Source organism: Aythya fuligula, chromosome 3, assembly GCF_009819795.1.
Source record: "Aythya fuligula isolate bAytFul2 chromosome 3, bAytFul2.pri, whole genome shotgun sequence".
Classification (NCBI taxonomy): Eukaryota; Metazoa; Chordata; class Aves; order Anseriformes; family Anatidae; genus Aythya; species Aythya fuligula.
In genome coordinates this window covers 79,537,332-79,563,175 of record NC_045561.1, presented here as the reverse complement: position 1 = coordinate 79,563,175, position 25,844 = coordinate 79,537,332, and the positions used below count along the sequence as shown (strand labels likewise).

Below are 25,844 nucleotides of genomic sequence, written 5' to 3'. Positions count from 1 at the left end.
TGATCTAACACTGGAGCTTTTGCACCTTTCTTGTAGGTCAGTTCAGGAGACTGATCTGGCTGAGAAGGATTTTTGTTGTTTTTGCTATTAGGGACGGGGGGATTATTTTATTTATTTTTTTATTATTTTTTTTTTTTAGGGCAGTGTGTGTGTGTTTTGTGTTGTTTGCTTTTAGCTTTATTCACATCTGAATTGCCTAGCTATATAAAAAGTGCCAGCAGATGGAAAAAGATGGGGATATTTGGTCAGAAGCAGGGAAGAGTAAAGTGTTGTAACAACCAGAGCTGAAGTTAAGAGTGGATCTCAGTGGGGTGTCACATTGTAGTGACCTGACTATAATTTTCCAGTTAGTGGAGATAAAACCCTGATAATACACAGATGATCTGTGTGCGTGTGCATTTCCACTGTTATTTTTGTTTCTGTGTGTATATATAAATTAAGTGCACGTAACTTTGTGTGGCTGAAAATAGATGAAAATAGGCACAGCATTTCAATACACTGTTTTTGAGTGTTTATTCCTGTAACAAGTCTTCATCAACTCCATTTTCTACAAATGCACCTCTGTAAAAAATTCAGACAAAAATGAATTAACATTGAATTGAACTTCTCCTGACATTCATTAATGTAGATTTTGCTTGTTTATTTGTTTTTAGATTGTAGCTTGTCTCCTGTCCCCTTCCATACTCCTTCACCTCCCAGCCCTGCATTTTGCAGCCCCACTGGACCAAGGTCTGGGACAGTCAGAGCTCTGGCATTGAAAGATAAGCAGTAAAGATAACAGAAGTCGTTAAAAGTTGCAGCTGCATAAATATAAAACAAATATTTACACAGATAAAGAGATTTAACTGGTTGAACAAGATGATCTGAAACATACCTTTTGTGACTGCATATTAGGTGCGGGAGCAGGATAGCAATGCAGCACTTTTTCTTTTTCTTTTTTTTCCCCACTTTTTCAACATGATATAGTATCCATTCTATTACGGTTGCAAGCTGAAGCATTTTCCTCATGGCCTACAATTATTGGCAAATTCTGAAAGAATTTCAAATCCTTAGGTTTTGTTTAAAGTGAACATTGATTTTCTTTTTGAAATGCATTCATTCAGTCTTGGTGTGTATTATCTTTTCACCTACCATCACCACCTGAATGTAGTGCTGCAGGCTTCTTTCCCAATATTTTTTTCCTCTTAAAATTTCCCCACACTATGTGTATGTCACACACTAACAACTTTAGGTTGGTGCTGCTGTATGCACTGAGGCCTTTGGGTTGTGTGATGTCTCCCCACACCCGCGATGGTAACCTGGCATTTCTACCTGCTATGCTGGAGAACAATCTAAATATTAAAATGCAGAGATTGGGCTGGGGAGGCTTCTTGCCCATTTTATTTCTCTAGTGTGTGAAGAAAGCTTCCATGGTTTTAAGCTTCATTTCTCTACTGAGACAGTGCAGAAACAGGATTGCCTGAATAGAATAAATGGCATTTTGGTACACAAAGACTCCAGAAAGCAGTGTACATATTGTCCAGCATTTGTTCTGTGGATCTGATTGGGATATCAGAGCAATAGGGTTTTTTGCATAATCAGGCTGTGTTTAACTGCTTCCTGCGTTGGGAACAATTGTGGCTCCCATAAGCCCAATGTGATTTTCAGTGTCTTATCGATGTCCAGTTTAACTGGACACTCGCACAGCGCAGAGAATAGAGCTTTTTGCTTGAACATCTGTTAAACCATATGTCTTGGCACCTGGTTCAGATGGCGATAACTGCGGCACTAATGAGTCCATCCATCATTGCTGAGCTCTGCATTAACACAGCATTGGATTAGGGAAAGCGGCTTGTTCTGGCTTTGCAGCCGGATGTATTTTGCCATGGTCTTCGGCGAAGCCATTTGCTCTGGTAAATCTGAAATTCAAAGGGGGTAGCACACGTATTTAAATGTTTAATACGTGCCTGGTAATCCACTGCAGCTTGTCATGGAGCTGTGGCGAGTGGGCCAATCTGTCAGCAGTGGCTGTGGGCACTGGCTATCGGCCACCCCACTTGGGCTGCCAGGGCTGGCAAGTCAGCCAGTGCCGCTTCTGCCTGCGGAGAGGCTCATCAGCATTAATGCGGTCTGATCCAGCCCTTCTCTCCGCCAGAGGAAAATGTCGTTCCTTGCGGAGTAACAGATAATTAAAGCAATTGCCTGAAAGTAATAATTGAAAAAGTGAAATTAGAAAGCATTATGGAAAATAAAATGCAAATTGCTGTAACAACAATGGAGTCGGGCTGACCTCCCAGCAATGCCAACTGTTACCGGATGATGAAAGACCGTCTGCATGGCTCGTTTGTTCATGCCCAAACAACAGTCCCTTACAAGCTCCTGTTCTTGAGGAAGCTGCCATGGCCCCTAATACCATGTTTAACGGGGTATTGGGTTGAGGTGTTGGTTGCCACAGCGCATGATTTGATGTGCATCATTCATCTGCTTTTCAGTGGTTAGGTACTAGCCCTCTAGATACTGCATGTATGTAGTCTTTAAAGAGGATTCGGGCTGAGCACCTGCAGATGGTGTCCTCTAATGATGCATTTGGGCTGATTGTTGTGTAGGAGCAATTCAGCATTGCAGGATTTTGAACTGGAGAGTGTATATGCAACCTGTGCCTCTAGCAGAGGGCCGAGGGCGCACATCATTGACTGTTTTGTTCTATGAAAGGATGGTATTTCCCTCCTAGGAAGGAAGTTGTGCCGCATAATTCCTTTCTCCTCACTGTATCCAGAAGTGGAAGGAATGGATTGTTATCCAGCACTGGGCTTTTGAGAATGGTCCTTAGGCCTTTAACATAAACTCCTTAGCCGCTGTTGAGTGTTTGGAGGCTTGCATACTCTTGCTCTCGAAGAAAAAAAAAAAAATAGAAAAAAAAAAAAAGATTATATATAATAGGAAGATCCTATCCAATTTAACTTTGTATCATGTAAGTTAGTGTGTTTTCACTTGGAAATTTTCATAGGCAACTTTACATATTGAGATACTTTGCTTTTTGACAGTTAGTTAACAGGTTGTGATACTGTTTCGTTAGGCTGATAAAACATTTGCTGTTGAAATGCACCTTCCCGTTCCCTGTTTTCATGACATTTGAAGAATGTTTTTTGTCGATTCTCACAGATTTTACAACCCCTGAAAGTTAAGGGGAGCTGAGTAAGTTCTGAGTGTTTAAGAAGCTTTGCTGTTTTGCTTTTTGCTTTCAGAGAGTCAAAGGGAAGTTGAAAAAAAAAAGTGTTTCCAGATGCCTCCTTAACACCCAAAGGGTTTCAGTCATGAAACTGCAATGGAGACTTTTAATCTCATTTTTGTTCTTAGCTGTCGTTTGATGCTTTGTGCTGTTGAAATGAACTTAGTGAGTCAGGCCTGCTTGCCCTGCAGAGGAGTTGAAGCATCCTGCAGAGGCTGCAGGAGGAATGGTGGCCCTCTGAGGAGCTGCTGAGAGGCAGCCACAGCCTCTGGGCTGGCTTTGAATCATCAGTGTTGTCTACCTAAAACACATGCTAACTTGTGACAGGTTATTGATACTGAATTTGTTTTTCGCAGTAAAATGCCACTTAAGTCTTACCTGTATCTTGATTACTAACAGCGGACATATAACATACAAGTTTATTTTCTCTTGCACATCAGGTTTGTACAGAAACTTCACTTCCCTCATTTTTCTCATTGTTGTTGCTTTTACTTATAGAAAGGTTATTTTGAAAGAAAGCAATGGAATAGGGAAGCATAGAGGACAGGGCTCATCTTTTTAATGGGGCTTGTCTATTTTATATGCATGTTTGCCTCGGTGTATTTATGTTCTCTGATAGACATTTGGGCTTTCCAAACATTTTCCAAAGAAGTATGAAAAGCTGCCTTGAAGTGGTATATCAAGGTGCTTTTGAATGGCTTGACTGGTAGTTTGCTTTGGATTGCAGTTGCTGACTCTGACATGGTTATAAACAGTATTCACAAGTGAAAAATACAGTATTCATATTTCCATATTTGATACTTTCCTCCTAACTTGTTTGTTTCACAAAGGTATTCTTATCTGTCTCTTCACTCTGTATCCACCTTTGATGCTACCTGTGTCAACCCTGAATGAACTGTTCTCCCTCTCTCCCCTCTCAATTTATTAGCCTCTTGAATAAATATGGCAGTTTTCCCTAGATCCCTGGTCATCTTAGCTTTCAACAACACCAAATCCTGTAATCCTTCTGGTTTTAATTTAATTCTGCCCCAGTTAACTAATTCCTCCAGCCTGCATAGCTACAAGTCACGTAGTTTACACTGCAGCCTTTGGGGCTGCCATCCCTGTAGATCCTCCCTAGGGATGCCACTGCTCTCGTCAAGGCTGGAGCACTGGGTGCTTGGGAGCTGTGTTGCTGCATCCTCTCATGGTCAGGCTGGAGGGCATTTCTTGGAGGGAGTTTGTTGACAGTAAATTCTTTTTGTGTCCTGTCATCCTTGTCTTTTAATGCATGCAATCGGGCTGTCTCCTCAGAGGTGCAATGTGTGATAGGTAGCTTTATACCCCAAGCCATAGTTTGCTCAAATAGCTATGAGATTTAATGAATTACAGAGGGATAAAATCAGATGGTATACTTAGGTTCCATTGGAGAAGGGTAAAATCAACTGCTGAGAAGTGTTTGAGGAACTGTCTTGTGCGATTTTGGCCTTGGTAATGTGTTTGTTGTTTTTGTTTTTTTATTTTCCTGTTGCAAATTCATTCTTTCGTCATCTTCTAACTAATAAGATTTTTTTAGACCTGAAGCGTGAATGCAGTAGGTCAGCATGCTCTGCTAAAGGTGATATAAGGATTTAATCATTGTGTCTAGAATTTATGCTTTTGTGAAATATTTAATCAAGAAATATAGTTTTCTGAAAACTTATTTTTAATCTAGATTTTTGTGATGTGTTGGATTCAAAATAAGAGGCTTTAAAATGTCCAGAGAAAGCAAGTGTATTTTTAATTTGTATTAGGATAGCCAGGGACACTGTATTATGGATTTGCTATTCTGCCTCTGGTAGATTTTATTATAATAAAATAAGCTAGGATTGCCACCTCTGAAGGTACCAGATGGCTCTCAATTAGATTATTTCATGAGAACCATTGCTTTCTTCAATAGGAGGTTCAGTGCAGCCTGGAAAAAACTGAGCTTACCTCTAAGTGGATAAGTCTGAGTAACAGAAGTGCATGTTAACTGAAACATTTAAAATAATCTTGTACTCTTCTGTGCTGCAGTACAGTGTGCGTGATAGAATTTGGCTGTGCACATTACTCAAAATTTGTAGTATATTTATGAGGGAAAAGCTTTTTAAGTAAATAAATAAATAAATAAAAGTCTTAGTCTGTTTTGCCGTGTATTTGAGGAGAACAGCAAGTTAAAGCAGGTTATGTTCCTTCCTTCCTTCCTTCCTTCATTCATTCATTCATTCACTCATTCATTCAACCATTTTCTCTCTTGCAAGAAGATGAAATTTTTGCCTTTATGCTATGAGTAAAAGCAAAAAAACTTGGAGCATGTCATTTACAAATTCTCTTTGTAAATCAGACATCAGAGTGCAATTCCCCAGGTTCAGGAAGAATTCTTCTCTCTGGTGAAGATTTGATTTCACATTTGTGGACACAGTTGGTTAAACTGTGATCTTGCACCCTGCACAGATCCTGCCCACTCTCTGCAGCTATGCAGTGAATTAGAACACGAACCCATCCACTTGATAATGGTGATAGGGCTAAAGGAGTGTGTTTTTCAGGAAGGATTTTTTCCCGGATCTTTTCAGATTTTCATTTTTCTATATGAAGATAGAAGTGCAGACAGGGAGAGGGCAAGTGAGAGTTCTGCAGTGGGTGCTGCTGCCAGAGCAATGCGTGTCACTGCAGCTGAGGTGTTGACATCTTCTGATCTCTGGAGGCATACTAGGGTCCAGCTGAGAGCCTGAGAAGGCAAACAGAGCTGACTGTGATTGTTAACAGTGGAGCAGACTTATTTTAAGGTGTTTACACTACGAAAGGGACAGAGATGTGTAAGGTTGAGCTGTTCTGCCTGATAAAAATCACGGTTAGGAGGGGAAAAAAAAAAAAAAAAATCAGGCGAATTCAGAGGGAACATCAGCATGGAAACATGTATATTAATATGCTACCAATTAAAAAAGATGCTAGAGTTGGGATGTTTCTGGTCCTATTCCTGTTCTGGAAGACCCACTAAAATTTAATGTCATGTTAATTAAATACTTCTTTTCTTTCATGAGGTGAAAGGCGCTCTCATTTTGTTGCCTGAAAATAAATAAATAAATAAAAGATAAATAATTTTAATAAAATCATTCTGCTATCAAGTTAAAAATAACCTTGAAGTTATAGTCTTATTCAAAATCAAATATTTAAATAGTTGAAATTCCAGAATTAAGGAGGCTTTTTCACATGCTTATATCTCTTTTAATTGAGTGTTTATAGACTGCAGTTCTTGGTGAGGCCCACAATTATTTTCAGCAAAGGAGAAGAGCTGCCTGGTGGTGACCTCTCCTAAATGAGCAATTCAGGGTTATCAAATCAGACAGCAAGGGGCTGGAGGAACCAAGGATCGCACAGGGTACAGCCATTACCTATTAGTATAACTCCGCATTAATTTTAAATTGAATTTTTAAAACCTAATTGAGCAGCATTTTCAAGCTCTGTGCAGTGTGAGCAGGACATAAATTGAAACAGTATGTACCAGGAGCCCTCTAATAAGCAGAGAATGCTGCTGCCTTTCTTTCCTCTCCTTTAAAATCAGTAGTACTGCACTGACATTAAAAAGAAGAATTTAATTAAGAGATCGTGGCAGTGCATCTGAACTCTGACTGGTTAATGGCTCACCAATGTAAGGGACACACAGAAATAAATGAAGGGTATTTATTTTCTTTAAGATTTGTTTTTAAGTGAGAAGTCTACTGTTTGAACTTTTCATGATTTTAATGACTGAAAAATATTTTAATGGGTAAGCTGTACATGAAAACACACTTTGAAGATGTAATTGTGCAGCCAGATTCCCAAGAAACAAATACTAATACGGAGAAGTTTGAGCAAATATCCTAAGTCTTGTAAGATAAAGTAGTCGGAAATTGCCAGTGCAAACAGAAAAGGAAATCCTAGGTTTTGTTGTTGGAGCGGAACTTTAAAGCTTGTTAAATTTAATTTTGATTAACTGCTCTAAAAGTGCATATTTTTAATTTTAAATAGGAGCCCAGATCACTTGTTTCTCTAGCACAAAGTGTGCAGGCCAGCTTAAGTAAACAGGTTTGGAGCTGTGGAGGGTGAATAATTGTGCACAGTGAGCTTTGTGACCGACTGCTCTGCAGCAGGCTGAGAGCTTGGCATTGAAATTTAAAGCACCAGATTTCTTGCGGGGAGTACTTAATTTTAGAAAACTGTCCCTGATGTTTATTTTTTTCCTTTACATGAGGACAAGAATTATTACATTACATGGGCTACTGTCAGGTCTACTATCATATCGTATTTAACAATATGCTTTCTGTTTGTTACGTTCTGCTTGGTCATTTTAATAATAGCGTGGCAAAGCTGTGCTCACCAGGGCAGCCTGGCTTTCCCTTGCTGGCTGCCTCTGTGGTGGGCGAGGGGAGCATGTGCTGGGGGGGGCACAGCCAAGCAGGGGAGGAAAAAAATGCCATCGAGTTTGTTTATTTTAGTTACCTCAAGGCACCCGATCCAAGTTTCGTATTAAGTTATCATTCCAGAGAGTTCGAGTCATAGTTTGTTTAAGCCTCTGATCGAAACAGAGAGAAAAGGCAGCTAGAAAATCTTGCTTTCCGATGTAGCTTTTACTTCTGGGAGAAGCCAGCTCGGTGGAGGGGGAGGCGCGTCTCCCGTGAATTGAATTTGCTGTAGCTTAAGCAGCACTGAAGTAAAAGCCTTTAACAACACCCCTCGTTTGCCTGATATTGAGATTTAACAAATTCATTGATTCTGGAAGTTGAGTAAGGCCTTGCATTCACAGGAGTCCTTTGCGAGTGTCGGCAAACTTCCTTAATTCCTCTCAGTAGGAGGCAGGTGCTCACAGAGCTGGTGCTGCCGCAGGGTGGGTCCTTCACTGCTTGTGCCTTGTGAGCACCCCTCATATAGCATCCACGCAATAAGAGGGTGTGGAAGGTTGCAGGACGGGGATTTTGCTTAAGGCATGAGCTTTGCAAGCACCCTTTTGAAGCATCGTGTTCTCTGTGTCCTTGTGGAGATCGGCGTGTACATTTTGCTGGACGTGGTCCTGCCCTGCCAGCTCAGCACAGCCTGGGCCCAGCCTCCTATCTGGCCTAACAGCGTGGAGGGTGGTGGGGAAGCTGGGGGGGGCTTTCTCCCTATGCACTGAGGAAGAGTCACAGCAATAAACCTGCTGCTAACAAAGGTGACGGCATGGTCTTCCCAGCAAAAAGTCTGTGACCGGAAGGTTTGTGTAAATGAATATTTTCACACAAGGCCTGCAGTGAAGCAAAGGAAGCATCCTTTATGACTGCTGCAACAAAGGTTGCAGAGCTGAACATTCATCTTTTTAAAACATATTGCTAGTTGAAACTAATACTTGTTAGCCAATTTTAAGCAGTGCTCAACCCCTGGCTAATCTCCAGCAAAACCACAGAGAGTGACTAACCATGCTACGATCACAAGTGGTAGATGTGAAATGAAGTGTTTTAATGTTATGAAGAACTCCTGACTGTGACAGAGGCCAGTTAATATACATGTGCAGCATTAACTCGATTCGTCTTTCTCCCCTTTGTATTTTGCCACGGGCTTTCAGGTTATTAAACTCTGTGGCTCAGAAGCCCTGCTTCTTGTGATAGACAGAAAGCTTCAAGTTTAAGACCTCAATAAAGATTCTCATTCCAGGGGTTGATTAGAGCTTAAAAATGTCCACAGATGTCATGTTTTGCTGCATATGCAGCTACAAAGGAAATTATGATGTCTTTCTGGTGACCAAGCAAAGCTGTGTGTTCAGAAACTGTGCCCTGGTATGGGAATACATGCAGTTGATCCATGGAAGAGAGAAGGGACATTACTTATACACTTGGTGCATGTTTCTGTTCCTTTTTTTTTTTCAAGTGGTAACCTTTAGTGTAGAGTCTGTTTTTCAATTAAAATAAGAATTGAGTATTTCCTACAAATGCAGGTGAGAACAAAGACCCCAAGAACAAAAACTTTTTCTACATTACCGACCTGTCTGCCTTCCCCACAGCTCCAGGCAGATTAATTTTTGTGATTAATATATTTTTTCAGAGCTTTTAATTTAGATATACATTTTTCCTCCTGTAAGAGATTCCTTCCCTCCCCTTTTTATTTCAACTAGTTTTAGGTAAGTAGGTGGTGTGTAGTGTAACAAAGTTATAATTTTAGAATGTATTGGATTTGGACAGATAAAAGGTAACATTAAAAAGAAAATGTTGACTGCTTGATTAAAAAGAGCTGTTGAAAACCTGTGAAATCCCTCAATGCCACGTTTGTTGAAATTATTATTATTATTACAATATATCCAGTGTATCTATTACAATTTTATTTGAAGTTGAATGAATTTTCTTGGGAATGCAGCTGCTGTTCCTGGGCTCTCCTATGATAGTTCCAGCTGTGAAGCAATGGCAGTTGAGTATGGCATAGTTAGTCTTTTGTGTCAGTACAAAAGCCTGGCAGCACTTTTTATCCCTAGACTTGGTTCTGAAATACTTTTGAGTACTGCTTGTCTCTTGGTGGGACCTATGCGCTGAGCTCTTCTACCATAGAAAATGCAGCATGGGATGAATGCATTTGTGTAGTGGTGTTTTTTTTTTGTTGTTTTTTTTTTTTTTAATGTACTATTTGTATGATGACCACGATAAATGTTTTTTATAGTCTTACAAGATATCTCTGCCTTGGTTTCTCTTTTTTTCAGAGAAGAAATGGGGAAGATATTCCAGTTGCTCTGACTAAAAATATCAATCACAGAAGATTCGCTGCTACCTTTAAGTTGCAAGAGGTGACAAAAACCGACCAGGATTTATACCGCTGTGTAACTCAATCAGAGAGAGGTTCTGGAGTGTCAAATTTTGCTCAACTTATTGTTCGAGGTAAAGTTTTGATCATTTTATCCATTTAAATGCTGTTAATAACAGTGCTTTCCACTTATACATTTTCTTTAGCCTACAGATACCTTGATCTGACGTGATTATGCAAATGTAGCCCACTAAGGCTTCCAAAATGGTCAAAAAACAAATCTGGTTTGCAAAGCATCTTACAATTATTTTCCATAGAATGTGTCTGTGTAAAATACCTGAACTTGCAATGTGTATAACGTGCTCTTTCTGTAGATGTACTTGTTGAACATAAGGTGAAAATTGCCTATTGTTTCATAAATATTTTACAGAGATGGGAGAGCCCACTGTAGGTAGCTAACGTTTTCTTTTAAAATCTGTTTCAAAATAATATATTGTTCTGTTACCTGGGAGACAGGTATCTAAAAAGAGTTTTAAACTTTCACCTGCCCAAGGACTAAAAGCATTACAGAGATGTTCTAGGGATTTCCAAGCTGTTAAGTAGGAGGAAAAAAAAAGAAACACTTGCTTTTTCCATTTGAAATACTTGCTTTTTTGTTTTGGTTCGTTCAGAAGGCTGCTGGATCGCAACCATAATTAAGTGGGACAATGTCAGGTTGATGTCATATTTATTCATTCTGTTTTTGTTCTGGAAGCATGTCATCTGACCGGTGAAAGATATGGTCAAAAATAGGAATTCAGTTTTTTATTCTAAAATTTGCTTGCTATTTGGCCTGGGATAAGCCATTAAGACTTTCCTTGACTAATTGTATCACCTGTAAAATTGCCCATTTCACTTAACTCTTATGTTTATGGTGAAGCTTAATGTTTTGAAATGTGGAAGATGTTATATGGGTATACAAATTCTCTTTGTGATGCTACTGCCTAGTATGGGGGCTGTTTTGGCTAGGTTGGTATGGGGCTGGGCTCATGAAGGGCTCTCACGTGACTCCTTGGTTTAGCCATGGGTGGTTTGGTCAGTAGTCATCTGGGATCAGCCATAGGGTCTGGAACCAGGTCAGGGAAAGCCAGTTCATCTTCAGCTTGTAGAAATAAAGGCAGCCTAGTAAATGCACTAAGGTATTTGGCATTTGCTGGCAGAGGTCCTTTTCCTGGGAGACCAGTTGATTGAGGTCAACAAGATTTTTTGCCTTCTTTATAACATCAATAAAAACGGGCTTTGCTGAACACACACGGATTTAGACAATATGTTAACAGATTTTTTGTTGTTCTGAAGATCTACCCTTTTGTCTAGCAAAAGTACAAGACAATCTTTATCCTAATGGAATGAAATTAGTCCTGTTACAACATGGAAAGAGAGTTTCTATTTTATTGTTAAGAAAGCAGGACAAATGGATCTGTTTACACAATAAATGAAGTTTTCTCTTTTTTTTTTTTTTTCCACGTAACAGAGCAATAAAATAGTATTTAAATCACTGTTTATCTCTCTCTCAAAAAAAAAAAAAAAAAAAAAAAAAAAGGGGTACCAACATCAAATTTCACAGTACTCTCATTTTAAATGCAGTATATCGTCCTGCTTGAAAGGCTTGGGTCATATGATAGAGAATACTGTCTTTACAGTTTAAAACATAAGTTCATAGCTTTATACACAACAGCTATATAGGTTTGATATTTTAAGTTTACTTTTACTTTTTGTGTGTTTTCTGGATTGGAGGTCCAAAAAAGTTAACTCTTCATATATATGTGTGTGCATATATACACATTAAAAATAAATAAAAAGGAAACAAAAAAGATTAATCTTCTAAAACCAGTTTCATTTATTTGACATCATGGTAAAGAACAAGGATTTGTATTTTATAGTAGGATTTATTGCTTGTTGTTGTATTTGAAAAGCAATATACAGTAATATATTTTCTTGTTTGTCTGGATAACCACCAAATAAATCTTGTTAGCCAAAAAAGCATACCCTTAGGGATCAGCTACTCTGGTGTTAAAACTGTACTGAAAATTAACCATAATGACAGGTCCTATATCTCAGTGGCACTTTAAAGCTGACATCCTGCTACAAGGATACAAAAGATGATAATTTTAAAGGAAATTTTTGGGCCACTGATATGAATTGCCTTTAATAAGAGCTGGCATAGTATTGCCCATTGTCAAAGATGACCCAGGGGTAAGAGTTTATTAGTGCATTTCCTTCTAAACTGGAAGTGACAGGGCATGCTTGGGGCCTTTTTGTTGCTGTTTGTAACAAATGAAAATTTCACTGTAGAATTCTCATGCTGAAGAGTATTGATCTGTGTGTTCTCACAGCCAGAGAAGGAAAAAAAACAACTATGAAACACAATTTACTTTGTCATGGCTTTAATATTGCTTCCAGATCATTTTGCGTAACGATAAGGTCTTTAGTCTGCAGAAGCCAAACTTCATTGATGACACTGGTTACTAGAGAGCAGGAGGTGAGAAACAGCAGCTGCTGCTTGGGAACTCTTTGGGTGGTTAGGTACATGGCTGAAATCTTTGTGTTCCATCTCTGTAGAGACATGCGGTACTGTAATATAGATGTAGAGGCATCTTATACTTTCCTGATGAGCCGTGCACAAGCCAGTCTTGGTAATGAAAATTTCCAGTTATATAACATACATCATGTTGAAACATCATTATTTAATTTTGAGCTTTAACAGAAGAATTACTTTCAACTGAGTTCTAAAACTTCCTTACAAATGGAGTTACCTGGGAGGGATGACATACATTTAAAGACCCTGAAAAAGATAACTCGATTACTCTGATTAATTTTTTGAAGAAAAATCAGACTAGCATAGGATTTGTAATTCAATTATATCATTTTACCTAGAGTAGTTCCAGTCAATAATTTAATGTCTCACCTTTGCTTAGAGCTGATCTTCAGCTTTCAGCTCAGTGACTGCCTTGTATTGATTTTTTAGGTAGTTTCTGTGGCATTGCTGTTATTCTTGGATGTGTGGAAGGAGCTTTCCCCTTCTTTTTAGAGAAAGCTTGGCACTGTCAGTACAGTTAGTTGGCTTGTCTTCTTGAATAGGTCCATCAGATTAATGTTCTACTTATATTTTCCTTGGGTGACCAGTAAATCGGCAATTTCTGGGAAGGTAATTGCTTGAAGTCTTCAGGACTGGGAGGAGCAGCAGGCATGATGTGTAAGTAAGAGTGAACAAGAAGACACTGACATTTTTTCTTTTTATTTGCTTTTGAGAGCAAATATATTGTACTCCTAAAGTCTTCCCAGTCCTTTTACTACTTACTGTAGAATTGTGAAAATCAACTGCTCAAAGACATCGCCTGTGCCCTGGCTAATATATCTACTTGGTATATAGAAGTGTGGAGATTTTCCAAGTCAGAGTACCAAGTAGTTTGCTCTCTTTAATGAGTAAAGATCTTAGCCCTGTTACCAGTTATTGCATTATATCTTTGTTCAGAGCTGTTACAAACAACCGGCATGCTGGTCTGAAGTTGGCAGTATTCTTCAGGAAAGGGGTCTTCTGCATCAAGAAACAAGCTAGTTTTCATCATGAGAATTTTAATAGTTTTTGGTTTACCTTTTGTGCTAAAAGTGACTGTCAGGAGGAGGAGAGCTGTGTTCTTATGTGGTTTGCTAGCAAACTTTCTAGAATAATCCCAGTTTAGTATGTCATGTAATCCTGGAGGACCATGCGAATGAAACCATCCATTTCTTTGGCTGCAGTGTACCTGAAAGATTCAAATGAGTACTGTCTTCTCTCCTCCCTCTCCCCATAAAATAGCAGTTTTTTGCTCAGATTGCCAAAAAGAATAAACCAAAAAAAACAACAAACAACCTGCCTCACACACCATCTCAAATCATATGGTAATGAATTACACTTCCTGTAAAGTGTTTGTATGTTTTCTTGAGTTTGTTTTCTTTAGAAGTAGCTACATGTAGTTAGCAGGCTTATTATGCAAAATGTTTTATATTCTATTAAATACAGCAAAATCAGCAGTAAATGCAATGTGTTTCATTTGGTGTAGTGGATCTTATGTAGATTAGTTTGAAGAACATATAGACTAGTATTAAAGACAGAGGAAAAATAAAGGAAAAAATCTCAGAATATACATATTAACTGTAATGTTCATTAGTAATCTGTGAATAACTTCACCATATGTTTGGTTCTACTGATATGTTTCAAAGTTTTATTAGAATCATAAATTAAAAAAAAAAAAAAAAAAAAAAGTTTTCATTAGATGAATGTAATCTTTTCCCCCCCTACTCATTTCTTCATCCAATCCAAACATCAGTTCTGTGGTGGGATCAAAGCAAGGGAGGCCTATATATTGATTTATAGTTCCAGTGTGGAATTGTCTTAATGTCCCTAGTAAATCCAAATTAGCTACAGAAAACAAAAGGAAGGCAGTTTTCCTCCATATGGTTTCCTCTCCTATCTCCTGACTGTTCTTCAAGAAGTCACAAGCTATGGTAAACTGATCTATGTGAATGTGTTTGTTAACATTAAAGAGGTTGTTTTGTTTGTTTTGTTTGCTTTGACTTGGCAAGTCCTTTAAGTCCTTTGGTTCAAGTTTTGGTGGGGATTTGTGGTCATGATCTTTATTTCCCTTGCTGGGATTAGTTTGCCATTGGGAGCAGTTCTTGTGGAAATAATTCTGGCATTGATAGTTCTTCCTTTCTTGCCTGACGTCCCTTTAGGGATTTTATGTAAAACCAGCAATTTGACTGATCCGCTGATGATGCCAGAACACTTTGAAAATGGAGTTTGCCCCTGGCAAATATGTCTCTTGAGAGTATTTTTTATTCTAACAAGAAAACTGAAGTCTTTCCATTTGAGAAAATTGTTGTGAATTTCAATTCACTTTCCAAATTTCAGTTTTGCTTATGTTTTGTTGTTTTTATTGCTGTGCATTTTTTTCTGAAAAAAAAAATATTAATAAAAAGCGCAAATTCTGGTCATTTTGTGTGTTTGTGTTCTGAATTTTGCTACCTGGTTTATTTGTGCAATATGGTAATGAACTTAAATTTCCCGTCTAATGACATGGAGAGCACTAGGTGGCAGATTGAGGAAAATGCATCATGTAGTCTGAATGTTTGTATACTGCCTGTTTGCAAACAACTTAACTCTTTTTGGACCAGTTTTGGAAAATGACAGATTCTGTCTTCCGGTATTAAGTTCTCTGTCTGAATAGTAGATTATTTTTTTCCCTCTGGTTCTGTCAACTACCACTAGTTCTGTAAATGCTAGACAAATCAGTTTATTAGGAATGTGTTCAGAAATAAAATGTCAACAAGACCATGGTGGTATGTAGCAGGGCTCCAGACTGAATCTTTTTGTAGTGACTTGAGCATGGCTTTTGGGTGTATGTTTCTCTGAATTCACTGAATTACAGAGCAGAGAGGGAAATAGGGAGGGAGATTCCACAGTCCAAGTTGTTGGAATGTGTGGGCTTCGCATCGTTATCTTGGCTTAATGCCCCTTTGGATGGCTGCCAGGCTTCTGTAGGAGTATGCAAACTTTTAAGCTGAGATCTGGAAGAGCCATGTGGCTGCTCTGCCTGGTTCATAAGGTGCATTTCTGGAGTACAAATATTAATCTTGTTACATTCTTGGACCCTCAGCACTTTCAAAGCTGCTTTATATCCCAAGTTTGCCCTTTAGATCCAGTGTAATTCTCTCATGGTTGTATGCTTGTAGGAAAAGCGGATGATAATGTCTAAATGACCTCACAAGCAGTAGGAGAACTAATGCAATGATTTTGTGAAGTTTTTCTAACCTCACTAATAGAATGCAAGGTATATTTTGAGTGTATATTTAGGTTGTAAGCATCCTTCAGAGTGCAACATATAATTAACGACGTCTTTCTGATATCCTCTGGTTTTGATTTCTTTATCTTATTAAGATTTTACCCTCTTTAAGCAGGTTTAACTCTGGAAATTTCCTATTCCCAATCCTGTTTCTTATGACAGGTGGACAAGGGTGTTCACCATGAAGTCAAATACTGCCTCCTTAACACAAGAAGAATGAAACAAGTATATAGGAAAATACCTCAGTAAGTCTAGATGTACATAATTAATAGATTGAGCCAGAAAGGAGTTACAGGCTTTTCATATATCTACTGTATCAGAAAGAATAACAGCTTCACTTTGTCATCAGACAAGTCTTCTGTGCAGGAAATTTTGTTTGTCTCCTTCCTTATGGCAACATTTGTCTCTGGTTTATGTAATTAATATGTACATTGCCCATTTTGTTTAGAATGTTGCAGGGCAGTTGCTTTTCTGTGAAGAAGAAAAAGAAATTAGTTTTTAACTGGATTTAAAAAACAATCTGTAGAGACGTAGATTCTCAGGAACTATCAGAAATGCACTGTATTTGGAACAGGCTCAAGTTCACTGTCTGGTGTTGAGCAATCCTGGCTACACAGGACTTTATTTGAAATGCTAAAATACGTTGCAGCGGTCGGTTTCTTTGCATCAGGGCTTACATTTTTTTCAAGAGAGGAATGAGGTGCTTCTTTTTTGAAGTCTTTTCACGTGTAAGGGATTTTCTAAGGTTGTGTGGTGCTATCAGAAAAAATAAAACCTTGCATTCTTGACAAAGATTAGTTTGTGCTGTTTGCTGTGCTGGACACTGCCTATCCGATTGCTTCATTGCAGTGTTGGCTTAGTTTGGGTGGAGGGTGCCTCTATCTCTTTATAATCCTATTGAAATCCTTTTAATGTGAACTGTTGCTATGTTGTAGTTCTGTGATTTGCTCTTCAGGAAGATCTGAAACATGTAAGGTAAAGTACATTTTTTGCTTTTATCTTGAGAGAAGAGTTTTATACTACTTGACATAGTCTAGGTTAATATTCTCATTAGGCAAAAGATAGCCTCTTTTGAGCTGATGTGAGTCTTTTTGCTGTATTTTCTGAACTTTAAGGTGACTGATTCAGATCAGAGCCAAAGCCCTGTAGCCAGTTGGGCACAGTAGCTGCTGCTTGGTGCAGAATATCAGAGGAGCAGATGCAGAGGCATGCCTCCCTGGTATAGCATTTTACCTTACAAGGGTCTTTGGTTCAGGCATCTTTCACTTCACTAAGGGGTTGTACCATCTCAGCTTGGACATTAGTTTCTCATTTGTGGAGAAAACACATGAGTAGAGCAGCGGGGCAGGGAGAGAAGATTGCTAGTTTTAACTTTTTTTTTCTTTTTCTTTTTTTTTTTTTTTTTTTTTTCTTTAAAGCAGGCTGCTTGTTATGAGTGCAATACTACAGAGCTTGTTGAAATAGTTTGCCAGATACTAATAAAATACAAACTGAACAACAGAATCAAATAGCAGTGACCATGCAAAGTGATTAAGATGATACTATCTGTACTTTTGTCAATATTTTTATTATATCATCTTCTAAGCAAACTCAATCCTGTTATCACTCAGATAGGGATAGATAATGTATAACCTCTTGCGCCAAGGCATTGATATATAACCTCTAGGTTATATAGGTACCTTTAAAAAAAAAAAAAAAAAAAAGGAGAAAAGGTACCTAGGAAACTTGAGAACAGGAAATGAAATTTGCGTAACTATTATTATTATTTTTGCAAGGGATTATGTCAATTTATGGTTTTCATTGCCTGGTGTATACGTTTTCCCAACCTCTGTAGTGGATGCCAGTGCTGTGTGGCACTTTACTTTGTGAATCCAAGCAGCCAGCATTTCTTTTTCTGTTTCATGCAAGCCTTCATCAAACCGATATGGAGAGCACATAGGTAGCAAACTGTGTGCAAGTCCTTTCATCTTCTCTCCCCTTGACTCACTTCTCAGTGGAAACTGTGATGAGAACTCTCCTCCCACAGATCTCTGAACAGAAACCAGCAGGACAAAGGAAAAAAGAGGATGAGGAAGGCCATGGATACTGGTGATAAGCTGGACTGATATTTACCAGCAATGGTTATTGTTATTTATTTTTTGAACATTCCCTGTGTATATTTGAAGCTGATCTCTTTTTGGAACTACAGATAGTTTTTCCCATACCTTTTATAATTACTAGGTGTGAAACTTTTGTGTGCAATTAAGTCACATCCTTGTTCCGTAAAGGAGACTTGACTTAGCTCTCCCCAGGAATCAACATGGAGCATGCTTAATTGGTATCCAAAGGTTGTCTTTGACCACATACATAAATGTTCAGACAGGAATGTGCTTTCAAAGTGAGTCTCTGGATTATCCCCACTTCCTGGCCTTTGGTTCCCATCCACTTCATTCTGCAGCTCACAAAATCAGGCAGCAGGTACTTTCAGCACTGTTGATGGCTTTGTTATATATCAGAGAATAATTGAGGTGGGAAGGTGTCTCTGGAGGTCATGTAGTCCAGCACTCCCTTCCAGAGCAGGCTGCCCAGGACTATGTCCAGAAGATTTTTGAATGTCTTGGAGGATGAAGACTCCACAGCCTCTCTGGGCAAACTGTTCCTGCATTCAACCACCTTCACAGTGGGCGAAAAAAATAATAATTGTAATTAAAAATAATAATGCTTAGACAGAATTCTTTGTGTTTCAATTTGTGCCCATGCACTATGAATAACTTGTAAAAATAGGGGAATTTTAAAGGAAGTTGCCAGTGTGGCACGGGGCGGATGAATCTTGACTGTGATATTTTTGATTCTGTTTTTACATAAGCTCTGAACAGAACTGAATTCGATGTCTGTTTTTTAAAAATATTTCATGCTGATTTTATAGAACTATGATGCAGTTGGTGAATTCTCATCTGTTTAAGTTTAGATTCCAGTCTGTTAAGCAGGAGAACCAATGCAAGAATACATCTTACACATGTTTAAACAGCTCATCAGGCATTTCATGAAAAAAAAATTCTCAGATACCATAGATTTACATTAAAGACTGCTGCCACTGCTCCAAGAAAAAAATTCCATCTGTTACTGTCTTCTGGCTCTTGTTTCTTGTGCCAGTGCAGGGAGGCATTCCTGCAGTGGTGCAGTGAGTCAGGCAACCAGGCTACAATTAACCCAGAAAACACACTTTGAAAGTTAGGTTTGTAGTCCTGCACAGATTGTTTCAATGTGCAAAATGGGTGTAAAGCTGCTCCCTCTGCCTGGCTGGGATACCTCTCTGCCTTGCACATGAGTTAAATTGGCTCTTGAAGGTGCCTGAGCACTGGGGTTGGCATGAGCGGATGAAACGTGGAAGGGGCAGGAAATGCTCCGTCTCCTGCTTGGCTGGCACCGAGCTGTTACTTACTCTTGTTGGGTCTTGCAGAAACAACATCATAATTTGGCAGTCAAATAAATGCAGCTTTAGTGGCCCATAATACTTAGTCAAAAACACTGAAGGCTTATAATGTGAAGTACTGAATTGGGGTGGTTCACAGAAGCAGAAAAGTGAGCTCTGTGCCAGCAGGCTTAGTGTCAGCTGCAGGTAACGTTCACCTGGGATTTTCTGCCCATACAGCAGATCAGGTATTAACAGCCCTCATACAGACAGCATCAGCTGTGCATCACGTTCTCTGCATAATCCAGGAAAAGCAAGATTTGATGTGGCCTCACTTGGCCCAGGTGAAAATTGTGCTGCCAGTGACACCAGAGAGGTGATGTTGCCTGAATGTGGTCTCACTATGTACATATCCTATATCTCCTGTTATTTTCTCATACCCCTCCTTACTGGGAAGGTACATAGGTGAATCCAAACAGGGAACAAAATGTCTGAAAAATTAAAATGTAATCACTCTACATAGTGGAAACCCGATTTATCTGTAGGTTATGGGGTCTGGTGCAAAGGAAAGAATGAGATGAGGGAACGGCTGTAGGCAGGTGTAACTTCAGGTAGGAATTAAAGGGGTGTCTTTGTTTCTTCACATCTGCACTTTATTCATGTGCGAAAGATCATTTGCAGGTAATGTGATTTTTCTCATCTTAATTAGAGATATCTCCAGACTGCCCCACCACATCACTGCTGTATTTTACTTGGTTAATTCACCTTCCACTAGCTGCTCTGTCTGCCCATTTATTTAAAGCAACACTTCCATTTGATTGCTGCAGCTCAGGATGGTCTGCCTCAGTTTAAATGCCACTGATGTTAGTGGGGAGGTTAAGAAAATATTTACTTAAGGGTAGACAAAGTTCTTTCACCTGCCATCTTTTTCCAGTGTGGGGGAGGGAAAAACCCCTCTAGATTTGACATCTCTGTGTATAGTGCAGGGCTGTTAAAAAGTGTGACGATGAGTAGATGCATGGTAATGATGAAAAGGAGTGCATTTGGAATTCAACATAGATGGCAGAAAATGCAGGATGTCAGAGAAGCCATATATTAAAGGGAATTTGAATTGGAAACTGAATCCCAACCTGCCACTGGGGGCATTTTGATCATCTTGATTTATTAAACTTTTATAACAGCATTCAGATGAAGCTGAATTAAAACGCTTAGTCTTGGGTGGTTTATAGTACACAAGTCATCATGCCAGTGAAGTCTTGCCATGATCAATGTAGAGTTAATCTGAGTTCCTTTTTGAATGCAGGTGCACCTGTGTGCTTTAGTATGTATTTAAAAATCTGATAGTGTTCTAATACTGAATCACTTAACAAAAATACAAAGTGAAGCCTCCCCTGACATTAATTTTCAGCTGCATTGAGTGAATCCTGCTATTAAATTGTAGCTGAACTGCAGGAATACAAACTGCATATATATTCATATAACAATTTTATATATTGATAAATGTATATGCAGTATAAAATAGCTTTCTATGGAAGCATAGCAATATTTCCTTGGAAATGGGTCATATTCCTGAAAGACACAAGATGCCTGCAGTGTGGTACTGGTCTGACCATCTCCCCGCTTCAGCAGCCATACACGGTCTTACTGAAAACAGTCTCTGCAATAAAAAGAAATCAATTACTATTAGAGTGGCACTGCAGGTTAAAGGCATTACAGGTTCACACTCAGTTTTGCAGCGGGGTGATGATACTTAGCTGCAAATGGGGAATGATGCAAAAGATGGATGAGACAGAGTTCAAGGAGCAGTAATGTGAGGGTCCAGTGCTATCATTCCAAGCTGTCTTGGAAACATGATGGATGGTTCAGTGACAAGAAGCAATAATACCAGATGATGAGAGATTAATCTCCAGATCTTGAGCCCACTGCGTGCCGTCTACCTTTTGGTGTTCTAGTGGCGTAATAATTCCTGATGTGTTATGAAGAGCTAAATTACTGTACTTAAGCAACTAAACTGGTATGTTGAGTTTAGTAACCCAGACTTGTAGGCAGCTGCTAGAAAGGCAAGCAACATATCACACGCTCTTGCACATTGTAAATTTAATTACCTCATATTTATGCATAGTACTTGTTGACAGGATCTTGTAAGGTATGCTAATACGGTAGGTAATTTGTTACCTCCAGAAATCACTTTCCATGTGCCTTCTGATCATTATCATGAAACATGATAAATGATCTAGCCCATGAGGTGTAAATGAAAATGAAATGGATAATTGGATCCTATGTCTAAATTGTGTCTGGAATAGTTGTTGCAATTATAATGGAATTTATCTAATAAAAATATGCTTTGCAATGTACTAGTGACCTTTAATCATTTTGGTGGGGGAGTTATTTGAGGATAATTTTGAAGAGATTACAAAAAGTTTACTCAGAATAGTTTGGATAGAAGATTTTTTTTCTTCTTCTTTCCTAAAGAGTTTCAAATATTTGTCTATTTAATAATTCATAGCTGAAATTGGAACATGATTATCCTACAGCGTTAAGTGCTGGAAGATAGTATGTTTGCAGAATTATATGTAGAAAATAGTGAGAAATATATCCATCTTTCCTGAAGAAGAGGGGAGGCTTAGCTACATGCAGAAAGAAAGATTTCTTCCTGCTGAGATGCTGAGTTGAATTTGGATGTGCTGGTTTACTGGAGAAGTTGACACTGAGACCGATAGGAGATTGCAAGCAGGCAGGTCTTAGAGAAGATTTAAGGAGTGGTATGAGGAAAATAAATGTGTTTCTGCTTCCCAAGTCCATGTATGCTACTCGTGGCAGAGTTTGTGCCCTTCCCAGCACCCCCCAAGAGGAGGGGGGAAAACTCTTGTGTTAATAATGAAGTTTGAATCTTCAGCTCTTGCCTTATCTTTGTGTGATCCTTTTTGGAAAACTATTTTGTGTCCAGGACCTCACTGGTAACATTTCATATTAGTTGTTCAGGACATTTTTATTGCCCATTTAACTTCTAAAAATGGTGGCATATCTTTTAATGTCAAACATTTTGAGTGTCAAACATTTTGAGTCTGCCGTCCAAGTTGACATCTGAATTGATCATGGTAAGAACTAATTGTTTTTTTCTGATGATAAAAGAGGAAATTTTCTCAAATAGGCTTGTGAACTAAACTGAGATAAACTTAATTGAACAATGTTAGTGTTAAAGTGAAAGTACATTTTTTGAATTCAAAATTGCCTGGAAGTGACCTGTATCGGAAATCTAAGAGTCTAATAAAAATGATTAGGAGAGATGGTGAGGTAAATCTCTCAACAATCAACTTTATACATTCCCGTTATCATCCAAGAGAGCAGGACTCAAGTACACAATATGTTCCTAACCAATTTGATCTGAAAGGCTCAGACTTTGCATGATGTTGGTTCAAGGCTCATAAGGAAGGAACTATGCCCAATGAGGGTTTGTGGTGTTGAGAGTGATCATCCCAATTTAGCTTATATTACTTAATTTGAATGAATAAATAACAGTAAAATATTTTTAATTCTTTTAGAAATATTTTCAATTTTTCTCCAAATAAATGGTTTACAACGCAACTGAATATAAGCTTTATTTGAAATTTCCAAGCATCTCAGAACTTCTGTAAGGAATGTTTCTGCAGGATGTTTCATTTAAATGTTCGAGTGTTTTATTCGATTTTTGCTCCATGTAATATGTTTTGTGGTAGTTCCCAAATGCCATATGGAATTGTACTTGTCTGTGGACACAAGGCAGGCTACTACAAAGTGTCAATGCCACATGTGTTTTTTTGTAACGATGTCTATAGACTAGCTTACTCATTTCCTGAGGAAATCAAGATTCATGTATTATATTGATTATCTGCTCTATTTTGTTAGCTAGTATGCATTAACTGTTAAGCCTTTTTTTCTCTGATTTCTTTTCTTCAACGTGAAGTTGCAGTTCACAATGTATGTGAAAAATCCATTTTATTCTTACGTTGTTATCCTCATGGTAATATAAGGTTTTTGTCTGTTCTGGTATTTTTTAAAATGGAGTTGAAAAGGCTGTTGCTTCTGAACGGAGATGTGAGCAAACAGAGAGTGCTTCTTTTAGGCTTAAAAATTGAGGTTGCAATCTCATGACTTTCAGTGCTTTCTTTGAACTTCACTCTGACTTGGAAATGTGTTGACAGCAGGTAGAAATGTCTTGACTAATGCTTCAGCTTTCCACTTCTCTTGGGCTAGATGACTTGCGTGTCCTAGAGAAAACAAGATACACTCATGGTGTCAAGCTGACAATATATGGGTTGCACCTACAGGCCATGGCAGTGTTTTCCACTTGCCTTTGTTGTGTGTAGAAAGGAGCTGCTGTTTGGCAGTGTGTGAAGCACTGCTAAATGCTGGCTACCATGCATGCCCAGACAAGTGGGTACAGTGGTCGTGGGTTTTGTTTTTGTGTTTTTTTCATATGTGGGGTGGTGGCACAGTCCTTCCTTTGGACATACACAGAACAGCTCTTGGTCATCTTGAATGAACTACCTGAAGATGAGGAGCGATCTCAGGTGTTACCGCAGTTGAAGACATGCATCATCCTATAGAGTACAGTGTTCACCTTGAAAACCAGCCAGAAACATAGTTTTTCTATGTCTTTTTGACCCTTTCCTAGACCAGTCCCCCCTACCTCACATCAGTGCAGGGCAATGGGAAAGGCAAGAGATCAGAATATGAGCAGAAGAAAAGCAGCATCTCTGCACATCACCTTTCAGTGTCCTCAAACCAACCCCTACAGACTTCTGTGGAGTGTGAAAACAGAAGAGTGAGGAAAGCCAGCACAGTCTTCCCAAGCGTAATAATGACTGAAGCAACAGTTTCTGCTCAGCTCTTGAACAAATTAAAGCAACTTGGATGACATTAGTGGTACTCAGCATTTTGACAGTACATAAACCAGAGTCCTTGTCTCTGATGTTTTTCTCCATTTTGCTTTTACTTAGGCGAAACCTGGCATATGTTCCAAGAAGCTGGTAGGCAATTCTGAAAAAGAAAAAAGCCAGCAACCAAGCAAACAAAAAACATGCTTGCAATCATGCTATCAGTATTTCTGCAAATATATCTTTTTCTAGTTGTTCTAAGAGTAGCGTTAACCTATTAGTAGAAGCATAGGTTATCAAACTTCACTCCTGTGATGATTCTCTGAGCTCATTGACCTCAGCCTGTGAAGTCCCATTTTTCATCTCTGAAGATGAGCCATTTGGCCTGTGCTCCCACCCAAGAAAGTATGACTGAAATTACTTTGCTACTAATTTTCAGTTAGCATTGCATTAAGGCAGCATTGTAAATATCCATCTCTCAGGTAGTACAAGGGAGGGACTTGTCTCATCAGTTTTCCCAAGCTTCATGACTTCTGGCATTGGCTGGCTGTCCAACAGCAAGTTAACAAAGCAATGGGGTGCACACTCACAGTTTGCAGTTGATTCCTTTCTTTGCTAGTTCTTACAAGTATGGCCTGCTGCAATCCTCAGCTTTGCCTCTGTGCTTTCTCCTCTCTTCTTCCTCTCCCTCTTCCTTCCCCTCCTCCTCACTTTTGCACCAATAGCACCTCTTTGACTTTCTACAGTGTGATTTAACTTACCCATCTTTTGTGTCCTACCTGCTGGTTACTGCTATTATCAATGGAGCAGAGAAAATGCTGTTGGGTTGCATGTGCCAATAAATGGCATCAGACTAATTGAAAAGTGGTTAAAAACTCTGACTTTGTAGGAACTGAGTCTTTTTCCAAAGGGAAACCTAAAAGGGAATTTAATTGGGCTCTTCAAGTACAAGATTAGACTGTGCCAACATTCTGGCTAGCTGCAGACATGTTTGACATGTTTAAGATATAGTTTGAATTTAGGCATTTAGGCTTTGGACTTGTGTCTTTCTTGAAATCTGTCATTGTCCCATGTGAGAACCTGCCCCCACCTTTTTTTTTTTTTTTTTTTTTTTTTTTTTTTTTACTGCTTAAATTCTTTAACTTCAACTATTTCTTAATGCCATTTCAGGAATGTCTTTGACCTTTCTCTTGTATTTTTCATTCAACGTGGTTGCCTAAAGAAATATTTCACGGGTTTTATTTTTCTTGGGAACTTCTCAAATACTTGACCTCTAAGTATGTGGACTTTGCAACAGAAAAAATTATGCTCTAGTGACACTTCTTTTCCCTGCAAATTACCCTTGTTATCAGTGACATTTTTACAATTAGAAACAAAGTACTTTACTTAGGTTAAAAAGTCGATTGAGGAAGTACAGGTTGGCTTTATTCAGGCCAAGCCAAGTGGCTGTTTCAAGAAGTTCACCAAACAACTTGCTGGAGTAGCAGACGGAGAAGACTGGCTTACTTGATGTTTCATTTTGACCAAATGCTATTACTATTTATTTTTAAAATAAATGAATAAAAAGGAATTTAATGGTATGTTGACGCTTCCAGGCTAGAAAAAGAATGTGGTAAAACATGCCTCGTGAAAGGAGGAGAGTGTTCTTGCTTTGAAGGTGAACATTTTGTACAGCTGCTACTGCTTACATTTAAAAAGAAGAAAAAGTGTGTGCCAAACAGTATGTGGTAGGTGAAAACTGTCACTTTATTGAGGAGACTCTGTTCCCTAAGACATTTGCACCATTAGGA

At 38.7% G+C, this 25,844-nt stretch overlaps 1 protein-coding gene across 8 annotated transcripts in view; it reads left to right on the top strand.

Annotated features, from left to right (window-relative positions):
- The window catches only part of PTPRK (protein tyrosine phosphatase receptor type K), a 325,563-nt gene that overhangs the window by 103,458 nt on the left and 196,261 nt on the right, over nucleotides 1-25,844 (top strand). For all 8 annotated transcript variants that reach the window (XM_032184622.1, XM_032184624.1, XM_032184619.1 and 5 more), the window contains exon 5: nucleotides 9,906-10,080. In XM_032184622.1, coding sequence (XP_032040513.1) covers nucleotides 9,906-10,080 — 175 coding nt within the window. The remainder of the gene's footprint in view (nucleotides 1-9,905; nucleotides 10,081-25,844) is intronic.